Genomic DNA, 16,715 nt, shown 5'->3' on the forward strand with positions numbered 1-16,715 from the left:
TACAGAGACACGTTTAGCCCAAAGCGGGAGGTTTAAAAAATACTTTAAGTCGCCAAAGTACTAGCGGAGTATGTCTTAAAGTATGAAATGTCAACATCACAGTAGCTAAATGGCCAGTTAACTGTGGGTAATTATGCAATTTATGAACATTCGGTGTTAATTTAATGGCACGTAGCTAGCTACATTCAGTCATTCTATTAACGTTAGTTGCTTGCTTTGTTAGCGCGCGATAGTTAGTTTATCTAGCTAGCTTGTTTGCAGTTATATTCCGGTCAGACTCACCGCCGTCCGGGTTGTCCACGTCCTTCTCTGGCTTAGAAACCGGAGACATTGCTATTTATTCCAAATGTATTGATAACCTTCAGCTCTCTTTTGGTAGCTAGCTTCACAGTTCAACACAACAGAAGATTTCGCGCCAAAGCTCCTTCCCGTTGAAAGTCATATGCAGGAAATGACGCAAAAAGAAATTAGCCAATCAGAATATCGCCGGAGTTTCGATTCTTGGCATGGAAATGTGGTTGTGTCCGCTTGATGGCGATGTTGTTTCATAGTCCATGTAGCCTACAGTAATGTTTGCAATGTCTTCATCACGTTATTAGTCTGGGCTGGGGTCGGGACTATAAGCAATGGTGGGAAAAGTTCTCAATTGTCATACTTGAGTAAAAGTAAAGATACCTTAATAGAAAATGACTCAAGTAAAAGTGAACGTCAACCAGTAAAATACTACTTGAGTAAAAGTCTAAAAGTGTTTGCTTTTAAATATCAAAAATAAATAGAATTGCCAAAATATACTTAAGTATCAAAAGTAGAAATCATTTCAAATTCCTTATATTAAGCAAACCAGACGGCACAAATTTATAAAATAGATAGCCAGGGGCACTCTCCAACATAATTTACAAACAAAGTGTTTCGTGAGTCCGCCAGTTCAGAGGCAGTAGGGATGACCAGGGATGTGCTCTTGATAAGTGAGTGAATTGTACCATTGTTCTGTCAAAATGTAACGAGTACTTTTGGGTGTCATGAAAAATGTATGGAGTAAAAAGTACATAATAGAATGTAGTGAAGTAAAAGTTGGCAAAAATATAAATAGCAATGTAAGGTACAGATACCCCTAGAAATGACTTAAGTAGTACTTTAAAGTATGTTTACTTAAGTACTTTACACCAATGAATGTTGTTCATGGTGAGTTTGTTTATTGCTTGCTTCATCAAGAACACTCCTGCTCTCGGTCTCTCTCAATTCAGTTCAAAGGGCTTTATTGGCATGGAAACATGTTTACATTGGCAAAGCAAATAAAATAGATAAACAAAAGTGAATTAAACAATAAATGAACAGTAAACATTACACTCACAAAAGTTCCAAAGGAATGGAGACATTACAGATGTCATATTATGGCTATATACAGTGTTGTAACGATGTGCAAATAGTTAAAGTACAAAAGAGAAAATAAATAAACAAATATGGGTTGTATTTACAATGGTGTTTGTTCTTCACTGGTTGCCCTTTTCTTGTGGCAACAGGTCACAAATATTGCTGCTGTGATGGCACACTGGTATTTCACCCAATAGATATGGGAGTAGAGGTTGACTGATTAATCGGAATGGCCGATTAATTAGGGCCACTTTCAAGTTTTCATAACAATCGGTAATCTGCATTTTTGGACACCGATCATGGCCGATTACATTGCACTCCACGAGGAGACTGCGTGGCAGGCTGACTACCTGTTATGCGAGTGCAGCAAGGAGCTAAGGTAAGGTGCTAGCTAGCATTAAACGTATCTTATAAAAAACAATCAATCTTAACATAATCACTAGTTAACTACACATGGTTGATGATATTACTAGGTTAACTAGCTTGTCCTGCGTTGTATATAATCGATGCGGTGCCTGTTAATTTATCATTGAATCACAGTCTACTTCGCCAAACGGGCGATTTAACAAGCACATTCGTGAAAAAAGCACTGTCGTTGCACCAATGTGTACCTAACCATAAACATCAACACCTTTCTTAAAATCAATACACAAGTATATATTTTTAAACCTGCATATTTAGTTAATATTGCCTGCTAACATGCATTTCTTTTAACTAGGGAAATTGTGTCACTTCTCTTGCGTTCTGTGCAAGCGGAGTCAGGGTATATGCAGCAGTTTGGGCCGCCTGGCTCGTTGCGAACTGTGTGAAGACTATTTCTTCCTAACAAAGAAAGCCAACTTCGCCAAATGGGTGATGATTTAACAAAAGCACATTTGCAAAAAAAGCACAAATGTTGCACGAATGTACCTAACCATAAACATCAATGCCTTTCTTAAAATCAATACACAGAAGTATATATTTTTAAACCTGCATATTTAGTTCAAAAAAATTCATGTTAGCAGGCAATATTAAACTAGGGAAATTGTGACACTTCTCTTGCGTCCATTGCATGCAGAGTCAGGGTATATGCAATAGTTTGGGCCGCCTGGCTCGTTGCGAACTAATTTGCCAGAATTCTAGGTAATTAGGACTTAACATTGAAGGTTGTGCAATGTAACAGCAATATTTAGACTTATGGATGCCACCCGTTAGATAAAATACGGAACGGTTCCGTATTTCCCTGAAAGAATAAACGTTTTGTTTTCGAAATGATAGTTTCCGGATTTGACCATATTAATGACCTACGGCTCGTATTTCTGTGTGTTATTATATTATAATTAAGTCTATGATTTGATAGAGCAGTCTGACTGAGCGGTGGAAGGCAGCAGCAGGCTCGTAAGCATTCATTCAAACAGCACTTTCCTGCATTTGCCAGCAGCTCTTCGCTGTGCTTCAAGCATTGCGCTGTTTATGACTTCAAGCCTATCAACTCCTGAGATTAGGCTGGCAATACTAAAGTACCTATTAGAACATCCAATAGTCAAAGGTATATGAAATACAAATGGTATAGAGAGAAATAGTCCTATAATAACTACAACCTAAAACTTCTTACCTGGGAATATTGAAGACTCGTGTTAAAAGGAACCACCAGCTTTCATATGTTCTCATGTTCTGAGCAAGGAACTTAACCGTTAGCTTTTTTACATGGCACTTTTACTTTCTTCTCCAACACTTTGTTATTGCATTATTTAAACCAAATTGAACATGTTTCATTATTTATTTGAGACTAAATTGATTTTATTGATGTATTATATTAAGCTAAAATAAGTGTTAATTCAGTATTGTTGTAATTGTTATTATTACAAATATATATGTTTGTAATAATAACAATTACAACAATACTGAATGAACACTTATTTTAGCTTAATATAATACATCAATAAAATCAATTTAGTCTCAAATAAATAATGAAACATATATATATATATACACATACATCGGCTGATTAATCGGTATCGGCTTTTTTGGTCCTCCAATAATCGTATCGTTGTTAAAATCCTAATCGGTCGACCTCTATATGGGAGTTGATCAAAATTGTATTTATTTTTGAATTCTTTGTGGGTCTGTGTAATCTGAGGGAATTATGTCTCTAATATGGTCATACATTTGTCAGGAGATTACTCATTCACACACTGTCCAACCTCCGTTCATGACCACTAGTCCCACCTCTGCGAGCTACTGACACATTTCTAAAAGAGAGCCGAGTCCTATCTAAAGGGTTCTGACTGAGCTCGTATCTGTACTCCCTCTAGTCACAACCTATCTAAAGATAATTTGACTGCGGAAAGTATCCCCTTTTTATCGCAATGAAGCTTGTTTCCAGGGTGACCTTAGCTGGACTCTTGGGCACGCACAAAGATTCTCCTGTCCCAAATTGGAGGATGAAAGCGTGCTCGGGCGTGGGGGACACGCAAACGCATAATATTATTGGCACAGTGACACTACAGTGCGTTCAACCACCAATCCTACAAAAGTGCCATTGTAGCCCATGCAAGACTACTGCCCAGCTTTGTTCTTATTTTTGGCTTATTGAAGGAAGTAACACAGACAAAGTTGTAGAAGTTTGATAGGGCCACCTAGGCCTATTCTATAGAACAAAGTCCAGGTCCAGGATGACACTTTCTGGCCATCTGAGCTTGCGAAAATAAAATAATAGCCTATAGCACACTATCTGCTCCTATAAAATTACATATTTATACTTTTTTTAAATTATTTTTAAAATCTCTTTTAGGCCTGGTCTTCATTCAGCTTTGACTTAACCATCTTCAGATCCTCTTTTTTTGTTGGATCCACATTTCTTCACCATGTAACATTTAAGTGACAACCAATTATAAGCCATTATCAATCATCTGCTAACAGAGACATAAGACAAAAACATTTGATAAACAATGTTAATCTTACCAACAGTGGCCTCAAGTTTTCTTATGTCGAGGGCCTCTTTGGCAACAGGTCAAAATAGGTAAGTAGAATGGGTAAGTATACCAATATGAACATAGGCTACTGTACATTTGCCTACAAACAAACATTAGCTAGCATTAGCTAGCTAGCATGACAAAAACAGAGGCTACATTGCCACATTTTAACAGTTAGGCTAAACATAATACAATTTTTGGCTAGCAATAAAGGAAAGTTAAACTTACAGATGGTGCCAGCATAAGGGCTATGAAAGACAGGATGACGAAGGATTGAAGATGATTACATTCGGTATTGTCAAATACAGTAGCTAGCAAACAACAACCAACTACTTCCTGTTTTGTCTTCTGCACTTGCAAAAAGCCTGTGCAGTAAAGCTGTAGTGTTTTGACTACTTATTTACTACCAACATCAAGTAGTAAAAAGCTCTACCTGATTAGTACTGGAAACACTGTTTTCCTACTGAACACTACAAAACTCGACTTGTTTATCTTGAGTAGTGCATAAACTACACATTCAATACACAACCCCTACACATCTCTACATAGTCACTACTGCACAAATAGGTTTTGTGTAGTAATTCAGTAGTACTTTTTCATGAGGGACAGATGGTCAGAGAGCTGAGGTGTGGCACATTTTATCTTGCCTATGGCTACTTGAGAGTTTAGATATTTAGGGCGTGAGAGTTTTGTTTCAAGATATTCAGGGCATGATACAGAGTACATTTTGTGTTAAATAAATACTTAGAGTTAATTTTAGCACTACCTCAGAAAACATATGGTCCCACTCTAGAGTGTAAGAAGTACTCTGATTATAGTGTTACATTTTGAGTGTATATTAATATATATATTAACACTGCATTACACTTGCCAGAGTTACTCAAATTTAACACTATGGGATGATTAACAATTATTTCTATTCAACACTAGTGTTCATCTAGAGTTAACTCCTAGTGTTAAACAAAACATTTAACATTCACATTTCTGGTTACTCTGTCAGGTGTATAAATGTAGTGCCACCTGGAATTACAAAATTACAATGAATTCAAACAGAACGGTTGCATCATGTCCAAAAATGATTTCTTCAGTGCTATGCTTCAAACATCAAATTAGATTGTTTTGTATATGTGCTGAGATTTCAAAACATAAGGAATTCTGTCATGTCAAGAGACACATCGATTCTGGAATATGATATCCCACTCAACACACCCTGTACCTCTTCTGACATCAAGTCTCGTACACCCAAATACCTCTGCAGCTGCCACCACAGCCTCAATTTTCTGCGACTTATGTTCCATCCCTGCAGTACAGTTAATAACCATTGCTAAAAATCCAATTTTACTGAAGCATATATCACTTGTTGGCCTATCCCTCTGCACTAGTAAAGATCTACTACTCACACCACTCCTTTCAGGATCCCTCCCCCTTGACCCATTGTCCTCTACTTTCTTCACTGCCTCAGCATATGACAACTTCTGCACTACTCTAACCCTGGAAACCTCAACCTGTCTCTCTTGCACCGGGCATTTCTAATCCCCAGCCCCATGGGCACCCCTACAATTAACATTATACCCCTACTTTCCCCAATCCTACACATTCCTTTGTCTCATGCCCTTCTGCACACTTCTCCGACATAAGAATCTCCCTCCTACACACTGCTGCCACATGCCTATAAGCTTGACACCTGTAACAACGTAATGTATACGGCACAAAAGCTCCTAACATGACTTTGTCAGGCAAAGACTCAAAAGAACAGAACAACTCTTTTGTTTCAGCACTCATGCCACCCTGTCTGCATCGCACCAAATGACGAGCATCACAAACACGAGAAATATTCCCCTTCAGTTGGTCAACTTTCACATTTACTGCTACCCCAGTAATCATTCCTTTCAATGAAGCCCTTTTCTTGAGAGCAAAACAATTCACCTCTCCTGTCCCCATTCATTTAACGCGGAGCTCCTGCTCCCTCTAACCAGCAGAAACACAACCTATTATCACCAGACCACTTCTGGTTACCTTCACTGATTCCACAGCACTCAACTTTTTTTTCACCCTGAAACCACAAATGGATCAGCCAAAAGGCAAAAGTCCACATTTCCCCAAAATGTCACTCCTACCGTCACAGACCCATCTTTATCCTGACCCTCGGTGCAAGTCTCTGGCTCCGAGAACTTCACAACACCTACCACCTCAGATCAAAAGAAGGCGTCATTAGGAAAATGGCCTCCCTGCACTGTTCATTACTCAGGGTAACCTCTGGACTGGATGGAGTCTCTCTCAGTTGTTGGACCGCCAATGAATGACTGGCTAGATGGTTGTTTCTCAGATGAAGCAGAATTCCTCTGGATGGTTTTGATTTCCCGCGACAAGTAACCATCTCCAGTTCGTGGGTCAAAATAATGTTCCTTGAAGAAAAGGAGAACAAATCTAAACACAATGGAAAAGTCACAGCAACATTTTGCTCACAAATTTCAACACTCCTACCCAGACCACAATTGCAAGTTGTGTAACATGCAATCCAAAATCCAAATGCATTCAAAATGTGACCTATACAAATATAGGATAGGCTATTGATTGTTGCTAGGCAGCGCCTGGTTACTATAGCCTGGGCCTGGTTGCATAAAACATATTAAGTCAATTTTCCCCGCATCTTTCCCTTAAAGTTTCCTTAACTTTAAGTCAGTTGCACAAAACATTTTAAAGTTAAGGGTCCCCATGAGTTCCCTTAAGTGCTTCATTCAGTATGGATATCAATGTAAACAGCATTTGTGGAGTTGAATGTTGCTTTCCTCTGGTTGCAAAAGGAAAACATCAACCAGTTAGCTAAGTGTATAAATAGCTGCACAATCCATGGCTACAAAGCTAGCTAGCGGTCTAGATAGCTACCTACTCTGTAAGTTAATATGACGTGCTAGAAAGTAATAGAAACAAGTTGAGAACAAACGTAACTAAAAGAAACGTGGTTTATTATCTTCTGAATCCTTTTGTTTATCCTATCTTGAATGTTGAAATTGTAGTTTGATCTAACAAAATAAATGCGATCTCTTTGACACTTTGTCAGTGAATTAGGTCATCTCCATGGTAACCAGGGACTCTTTCTGCCATACATGCCTTCAAACTACCAAAATCCCCGGCCCTGCTCCCTAACAAGAGATGAAATGTGGATCAAAAAAAGTTTCAAATTAAGCCTATCATTTTTTTATGACAGTAGTTCCACACGTTGCCTTGACGCAAGTTGTTTGGGGAAAATATTATTTTGTATTTTATTCTGTTATTTTCATTAGTCTTAGCCTACTATAAAATACATGTGTGTTGATTTGAACATTACCAACATTTAAATAAAATGTAACCATGTTTGAACTTTTAAAATATAATTTTTGTTGTTGTTGTCAAGTTCCATAATTAAATGTGCTGAGAACGTTCCAAAGCCAAGCAACTATCTTGCGCCATCCAATATGGCTACCAACGCAATGCCATATATGGACATGTGTCACGTCCGAACTCAGTAGCTCTACTCAAATCAAATCAAATTTTATTTGTCACATACACATGGTTAGCAGATGTTAATACGAGTGTAGCGAAATACTCTCATTGGTCCTAACGATTTGTTAATTTTTTGTTGCATGTAGCTTCCGACACCGCCGTCCAGAGATCAATAGATCATTAGAAATGGGTAGATAGATAGGTAGATACAGCATATAGCTACTTAGCAAAAACAAATATTTAATGAAAAAGTGAATGATGCACACGAGTTCGATACACACGAGTTCTATTCACAAAACGATCAGCTGCTGATTGTTTAGCTAAGGCTAGCTAGCTACAAATAGCTAGCTAGATAGATGGGTGATGCATATTTAGGGTGTTAAACAGGGCAAAAAGTATTAGAAGTGGTTTTATATTACATTTACCTACATTCACATATACCTACTTACCTTCCTGTAACAATATTGCAGAGATAAGAAGTGTCTTGCAGAGTCAAGATCAGAGCTCCAGCAAGCTCATTTTGAGAACTAAAAAACAGTGTATACAATACCAATTTCAAATACAAAAACAACACACCACAACAGGACATTTCCTTAATCCCACCTGGCCTATCAGAGTTTAAGATGGAGCTACCAGCAAATTGCTTACACCTATCCAATACCTCCAGATATACACTGGAAGTTGTTTCTAAGGGCTACGGGTTTATTTGGATTTCAGGGATTAGTGTCCTGGCCCAGTTCAACACTGCATTTATGTGGTCTAATGGCCATCACCACAATAACAAGAGACTATATGTGCTATTAGGTATAGTAGGTCTGCCTATGTAACAGTATAACTTTAGACCGTCCCCTCGCCCCGACACGGGCGCGAACCAGGGACCCTCTGCACACATCAACAACAGTCACCCACGAAGCATCGTTACCCATCGCTCCACAAAAGCCACGGTCCTTGCAGAGCAAGGGGAAACCCTACTTCAAGGTCTCAGAGCAAGTGACGTAACCGATTGAAAGGCTATTAGCGCGCACCACCGCTAACTAACTAGCTAGCCATTTCACATCCGTTACACTCACCCCCCTTCAACCTCCTCCTTTTCCGCAGCAACCAGTGATCCGCGTCAACAGCACGCGACGCTTCGTGGGTGACCGTTGTTGATGTGTGCAGAGGGTCCCTGGTTCGCGGGCGAGGGGACGTACTAAAGTTATACTGTTACATTGATGCTGTTGACCCGGATCACTGGTTGCTGCGGAAAAGGGGAAACCCTACTTCAAGGTCTCAGAGCAAGTGACGTAACTGATTGAAAGGCTATTAGCGCGCACCACCGCTAACTAACTAGCTAGCCATTTCACATCCGTTATACCTATACTAGGGTTAGTAGGGATCAGGATTTCCTGACCTGTCATGGCATGTAGGGCATTGGTCACCAACCCTGTTCCTGGAGAGCCACGGGGTGTGCAGGCTTCTGTCCCAGCTAACACTATGAGGACTAATACACTGGAGGGTTTGTAAGTGTTGGGCTTGACTCCACATTGTTGAATAGTGTCTACTGTCCTGTTGCAGGTAGGCATGCTATATAATTACTCTAAAACCTAGCTACAGGTTTAAGAGCAGCTATGGTAAGTAGACTAGGCCTACTTATTATAGGCAGGGTTGGATGATGTCCACTTAGCACCCACAGGGCAGGTCATAAGTTACCTTTGCTTTAAGGGAAGGGCAATATCTGCACTTGCAACGTCATCGTAAGGTAAGACTGATTCCTCAGTGTGTGTTAGCATTAATAACTGCATTAAAACCTGAAATGTTTATTTGTAAATATGTTGCATGATGTATCTGATCAATTATGTGTATGTATCTAATAACATGTTCTTCTACATCTGCATTGCTTGCTGTTTGGGGTTTAAGGCTGAGTTCCTATGTAAGCACTTTGTGACATCTGCTGATGTAAAAAGGGCTTTATAAATACATTTGATTGATTGATAGAGATAACTATGTTCTCTAGTTCTAGTTCAGGAGCCAAGGAGAGAGGATGCGCGTGGAGAGGAGGACCGTGGAGAGAAAGATTTATGTTCTTTCATAAATACAATTAATACATAAATAAAAAATACAAAAGTACAATTTCACCAGCATGAAATGGTGGCAGCATCTCACACTATGCAATTAGATCTCCACTTCAAATTGTTAGCACACTACACAACATGGCCTGATAGTAGCCTGTACACTGGGTGATTTCACAAGACGATTGTTTACACTCGATAGAAGGAAGAAAGAGGCTCCTTTCCTTCTGTGTGTACGATAGCTGTAAATACATTGGAAGAAGATAAAGACCATTCTCCTAACATTGTTGTCCCTATCATAATGTGATAGCAAGGGTGCCTTGTCCGCCGCGTGCGGATGACAATCAATCTAGAAAATTTATCGGGATGCTGTGTCTTGTGGCAAATTCATGTCTAAAATTACAAAGTGACATACTGTATCTATTAGACATGACTAGTGCTTTGTCAAATTCAATTAATTTAATTAATTCACATGGCAGAATACAAATTAACTCTGAACTGCATGATACATATATTTTTTAAACAAGAAAAGGAACATACATGCAACACATGTTTAGGGAGATTATAAACTGGGTGGTTCGAGCCCTGAATGCTGATTGGCTGAAAGCCGTGGTATATTTAAGCAATAATGCCCGAGGGGGTGTGGTATATGGCCAATATACCACAGCTAAGGGCTGTTCTTAAGCATGACACAACGCGGAGTGCTTAGGACACAGTCCTTAGCCGTGGTATATTGGCCATATATCACAAACCCCCTAGGTGCCTTATTGCTTAAATATACCACGGCTTTCAGTACGATTATGATGAAAAAGTACGATTACTTTTGATTAAATGATTAAATAAAATAGTCTTCCTCTTCAGAGTCTTCTTCTGTTTCCACCTCATCCTATGGTCTTTGCCCACCAAAGGGATTTCCAACCCTTACATCTTCAGGTGGCCCTGGCCATTCACCCTTGTCATCTCCATCACCAGGACAGTCCCTTGCAAAATGTCCTGGCTTGCCACAGTTGTAGCGGCTACAGTCTCCTTCTTTCACAGGTGATGGGGTTATACATGGCAATGATTGCTCTCACCTCTTCTTCAAACTTCACAGCATCTTTCGCGGGTCAGTCACGTCCTTTACAATGGCTTTCATCTCATCCACGTCCCAGGGTCAATCCACAGTCATAGTAGCTCCCCCCTGAGGGTTTAGTTATGATATCAGGAGGAAGAGCTTCTTGAGTGGGGTCCGCTCGTCTCCTTTGCGGTATTGATCATCATCATCAGAGCTGGATTCTGGAGGGATGTCGGCTTTGTCCCTTCATCTTTGTCTAAGGTTGAAGTCAGTCTTTGGTTTTGGCCTTATCTTGGGTTTAGTTTGGCTCTCGCCCCCTGCCCATAATAGGCTGGGGGTGGCTGCGGTGCGGCAGGTTCCATGGTTCTGGAACTGGCCCGTACCCGGGGTTCTCTTGTCCGGCAGCCAGGGGTTGGTTTTGGCCTGCCTGTTGGTCATCCCCTCCAAGAGGTCTTCCCAGAGTTAACCAGAGGGGGTGATGGCGGGGACCTGGCTGTTGGTTACCACCACCAAGAGGTCCTCTTGGCCTGGCTGTTGGTCACCCCCACCATGAGGTCTTCCCAGAGTTAACCGGAGGGGGTGATGGCGGGGGCCTGGCTGTTGGTTACCATTACCAAGAGGTCAGTCTTCTACTTCTCTCGTCTTCCACATGCTTTACCATCAGTCATTTTACTGTTTTCTCCTTCAGAGAATCTTCTCTCTCCCGCTTTATAAAATCATCCCACTTCACTTTAATCTTCTTATTACTTTTCTCTTGCTTTTCCAGCTGCTTTATTATTTCCACCAATTTATCAGAGCTCAGGGTGCCATCCTCAGGGAAACCACCATCAGTCCATCCAGTTTGTCAGACCTCAGGGTGCCATCCTCAGGGAAACCACCATCAGTCCATCCAGTTTGTCAGACCTCAGGGTGCCAAGCCTCAGGGAAACTACCATCAGTCCATCCAGTTTGTCAGAGCTCAGGGTGCAATCCGCAGGGAAACTACCATCAGTCCATCCAGTTTGTCAGAGCTCAGGGTGCCATCCTCAGGGAAACCACCATCTGTCACAACCTGATCTGTTTCACCTGTCTTTGCTTGTCTCCACCCCCCTCCAGGTGTAACCCATCTTCCCCATTATCCCCTGTGTATTGATACCTGTGTTCTCTGTTTGTCTGTTGCCATTTCGTTTTGTTAGTGACACCTACCAGCATTTGTTCCCCTGCTCCTGTCTGTTTCTTGTCCTTCCCGGTTTGACCCTTCTGCCTGCCCTGACCCTGAGCCTGCCTACCGTTCTATACCTTGCCGCACCTCACTGGATTATTGACCCCTGCCTGCCCTGACCCTGAAACTGCCTGCCGTTTTGGACCTTTTGCACCCTCTCTGGATTACTGACCCCTTACCAATGCCCCAGCTGTGTTCCAGGCAGGCTCTGGTTAATGATGTTCTCCGTGACTTGTTGAACCGGTTCGTCTACCTCAATGACATCCTCGTCTTCTCCCACTCCACCCAAGAACACGTGCTCCACGTCCGACAGGTTCTCCAACTCCTCCTGGAGAACCAGCTTTTTGTAAAAGCAGAGAAGTGCGAATTCCATCTCTCCACATCCCTCTTCTGGGTTACATCATCGCTGCAGGGAGTGTACAGATTGATCCCGAGAAGGTGACAGCGGTGGTGGATTGGCCCCAGCCTACGTCCAGAGTACAGCTGCAACGTTTCCTGGGATTCGCCAACTTTTATTGCCGCTTTATCCGGGGCTACACCACCCTGGCTTCCCCCCTGTCAGCACTCACCTCTCCCAAGGTCCGTTTACGTGGTCCCCAGCAGCTGACCAGCCGTTCTGGGATCTCAAACACCGCTTCACCACAGCTCTCATCTTGGTTCATCCTGACCCATCCCGCCAGTTCGTGGTGGAGGCCGATGCTTCGGATGTCGGAGTGGGGGCTGTCCTGTCCCAGCGGTCTGCCCTCGACCTCAAGTTACATCCCTGCGCCTTCTTCTCCCACCGCCTCAACGCCACGGAGAGAACTACGATATGGGGAATCGTGAGCTCCTCACGGTGAAGATAGCGTTGGAGGAGTGGAGTCACTGGCTGGAGGGAGCGGAACATCCTTTCATTGTGTGGACCGACCACAAGAACCTGGAATATCTCTGCACCGCCAAGCGCCTCAATTCCAGGCAAGCTAGGTGGGCCCTACTGTTCACCCGGTTCAACTTCTCCCTCTCATACCGGCCGGGATCCAAGAATGTCAAGCCGGATGCGCTGTCATGCCACTAAAGCCCCATGGCTACTACCCCGGAACCTGAGACCATCCTACCCACCTCGTGCCTGGCGATGGCACTCAGCTGGGATAGGGAAGTAGGTTCGTGAGGCGCAGCGTTCCCAGCCGAACCCCGGGGCGTGGGGGAAGATAACTGGATATTTGTTCCTGACGCGGTTCGCTCCTCGGTCCTGGAGTGGCAGGCTTGCCTGTGGCAGGCTTGCCAGGCTCCCGTCGGACCCTGGCTTTTGTGCGACAACGCTTTTGGTGGCCTACCATGGTTCCTGACATCTCCGAATTTGTCGCCGCTTGCATGGTCTGTGCACAGAACAAGACTCCTCGGCAAGCTCCGGCTGATCTCCTCCAACCTTTGCCTGTCATTCACCGTCCCTGGTCTCATATCTCCCTGGACTTTGTCATGGGTCACCCCCCGTCTGATGGCAACACCGCCATCCTGACCGTGGTGTATCGGTTTTCCAAAGCCGCCCACTTCATTCCTCTCCCCAAGCTACCCTCTGCCAAAGAGACGGCCCAGCTCAGGGTGCAGCACGTCTTCCAGATCCATGGACTACCAGTAGACATTTTCTCAGACCGGGGTCCTCAGTTCTCGTCCCGGTCATGGAAGGCGTTCTGCACCCTCAACACCCTTCCCTGCTCTGCCACGGGCCTATCACCCTTTGAGTATTCCCTGTGGTATCAGCCCCCACTCTTCCCTGAGCAAGAAGAGGTCAGCATACCTTCGGCCCAGATATTTGTCCGCTGCTGTCTTCGTACCTGGAGAGCCCGGTTGGCCCTCCTCAAGACCACCTCCACATATCGACGACAAGAGGATCGCCACCGGACCCCGGCTCCCCTGGTATCGTCTCGGGCAGAAGGTATGGCTGTCCACCCGGGTGGAGTCCCGCAAACTCTCCCCCCAGTTTATCGGCCCTTTTCCCATCTACGAAGTCATTAGCTCCTCTGCTGTTTGTCTTCTGTTGCCCCGTACCCTCCGTATACATCCCACCTTTCATGTGTCCAGAGTTAAAACCATGTCTCACATCCCTTTGTCTCCTGTTTCCAGACCCACCCGTCTCATCGACAGACAACTTCACCATTATCCCCTGTGTATTTATACCTGTGTTCTCTGTCTGTTGCCAGTTCATTTTGTTTGTGAAACCTACCAGCGTTTGTTCCCCTGCTCCTGTCTGTTTCCTAGTCCTTCCCGGTTTTGACCCTTCTGCCTGCCCTGACCCTGAACCGGCCTGCCGTTCTATACCTTGCCCCACCTTACTGGATTATTGACCCTTGCCTGCCCTGATTCTGAGACTGCCTGCCTTCTGGACCTTTTGCACCCTCTCTTGATTACTAATCCCTGCCTGCCTTTGACCTGCCGTTTGCCTGCCCCTGTATTAGAAATAAACTTTTGTTTCTTCGACACTGTCTGCATCTGGGTCATACCTGAAACGTGATACCATCAGTCCATCCAGTTTGTCAGAGCTCAGGGTGCCATCCTCAGGGAAACCACCATCAGTCCATCCAGTTTGTCAGAGCTCAGGGTGCCATCCTCAGGGAAATCACCACCAGTTCATGCTGTCCAATCTTCTGTCTAGCACAGTACACCCTTACAAACCTTTTTTTCATCACTTTACTGGGTCCCTTAGTTGCCCAATCTGGGTCTTCATATCTACTTTTACTGTTCCCTTTCCCCATGATTAAATTTCGATTATACCCTGTCAATCTACTTTGCTCTAACAATTATCACACTCATACCACAATCATTCTGGGAACTAATTTCCCCTTTTCAGTAAATTTGTCAATCATACAAAAATCGTTGCACTCACTTAATATTCTTAAATTCCTTAACATAGAGTTCCAAAAACTTCCATGTAGTTCCCAGAACTACTTTTTTATTTTGTATTTTATTTCGCCGTTATTTAACCAGGTAGGCTAGCTTTACAACTGCGACCTGGCCAAGATAAAGCAAAGCAGTTCGACACATAACACAGAGTTACATGGAAAAAACAAACATACAGTCAATAATACAGTAGGGGAAAAAGTATATATACAGTGTGTGCAAATGAGGTAAGATAAGGGAGGTAAGGCAATAAAATAGGCCATAGTGGTGAGGTAATTACGATATAGCAATTAAACACTGGAGTGATAGATGCGCAGAAGATGAATGTGCAAGTTGAGATACTGGGGTGCAAAGGAGAAAAATAAATAAAGAAATACAGTATGGGGATGAGGTAGTTGGATGGGCTATTTACAGATGGGCTATGTACAGGTGCAATGATCTGTGAGCTGCTCTGACAGCTGGTGCTTGAAGTGAGGGAGATATGAGTCTCCAGCTTCAGTGATTTTTGCAGTTCGTTCCAGTCATTGGCAGCAGAGAACTGGAAGGAAAGGCGGCCAAAGGAAGAATTGGCTTTGGGGGTGACCAGTGAAATATACCTGCTGGAGCGCATGCTGCGGGTGGGTACTGCTATGGTGACCAGTGAACTGAGATAAGGCGGGGCTTTACCTAGCAAAGACTTGTAGATGACCTGGAGCCAGTGGGTTTGGCGACGAGTATGAAGTGAGGGCCAGCCAACGAGAGCGTACAGGTCGCAGTGGTGGGTAGTATATGGGGCTTTGGTGACAAAACGGATGGCACTGTGAATGGAATGGAATTGGAAAATGGAATTCCCAGAACTACGTAAGTATTCCCTGAATACTTACAGACAACGTTGCCTCTCTACCCCCGCCTAGTCCCCTCTTGGGACTCTGGATCCTTTTCTAAGCTTCTCAAAACAGTTAAAAATTCATTTATATTGACTTACTGTATTTCAGTCAGTCCTTCCAGGTTTCGTAGATTATGTGTTTTCTCCCGTGCAGCCCACAGTGAGTGTCTGGTGTGGGCGGGTCCTCGTCGTCTTTGGTCAGACAGGAATTTCTCTTGCACGCCTTCACATGGAATGCACCACCGGTGTTCCCTTGCAGACCCTCACTGCCAAGCTTCACAGGTAGAATAAATCATCCTGTTTTGTGACGCCAAATGGTAGTGGAAATTACCACTAAGGACTTCAAGTCAAAGTTAAATTAACAATTATCACGGCCGGAGAGGTTACAACAAACTTAATACTCAAAGTACAAGTCTGTCAGAAGCTCTGAAGGGGTGCTTCATTTTTAGCACTCTTTATACTCATGCACAAACTAGGCATCTCTGCTCTCATTGTGCAATAGGCTGATCATGACCTTGCACACACAGTTTCTAGGCGTTGGGCCAAAGTAAAAATGTTCCCTTCTTTCTGTTCTCTTTCTATCAGTTCCCTTCTTAAGAGCAAAGTCACAGAACACAATTACAAGAAACAATACGCTACATGTAGTCACGCATCTGCAGAGACACAGAGGACACAAACATTTCCACTACATAATGCACACAGTTGCCCCAATGGACGGTTTAAGGCATTTCCCTACATCAATCTTGAACTCTCCCTGATTAAGCTAGCTACAGTATTATTTCCCTTTCATCTGTGTTATCATAACTAGCCTGGCTAGCTAGCATTATGATATTATGTTGTATAACCAAAAGTAGCTCCTAGC

The 16,715-nt window shown here is 43.1% G+C and overlaps 1 protein-coding gene across 1 annotated transcript in view; it reads right to left on the reverse strand.

The window, feature by feature from the left end:
* pola1 (polymerase (DNA directed), alpha 1) overlaps window positions 1-424 on the reverse strand; it is a 94,462-nt gene extending 94,038 nt beyond the window's left edge. Inside the window, exon 1 of the mRNA XM_038973235.1 lies at window positions 283-424. Within this exon, the coding sequence (XP_038829163.1) occupies window positions 283-331 (49 nt within the window). The 5' untranslated portion in view covers window positions 332-424. The remainder of the gene's footprint in view (window positions 1-282) is intronic.
* Between the last annotated feature and the right edge of the window lie 16,291 nt (window positions 425-16,715).

Source organism: Salvelinus namaycush, chromosome 33 (genome assembly GCF_016432855.1).
Source record: "Salvelinus namaycush isolate Seneca chromosome 33, SaNama_1.0, whole genome shotgun sequence".
Taxonomy (NCBI): domain Eukaryota; kingdom Metazoa; phylum Chordata; class Actinopteri; order Salmoniformes; family Salmonidae; genus Salvelinus; species Salvelinus namaycush.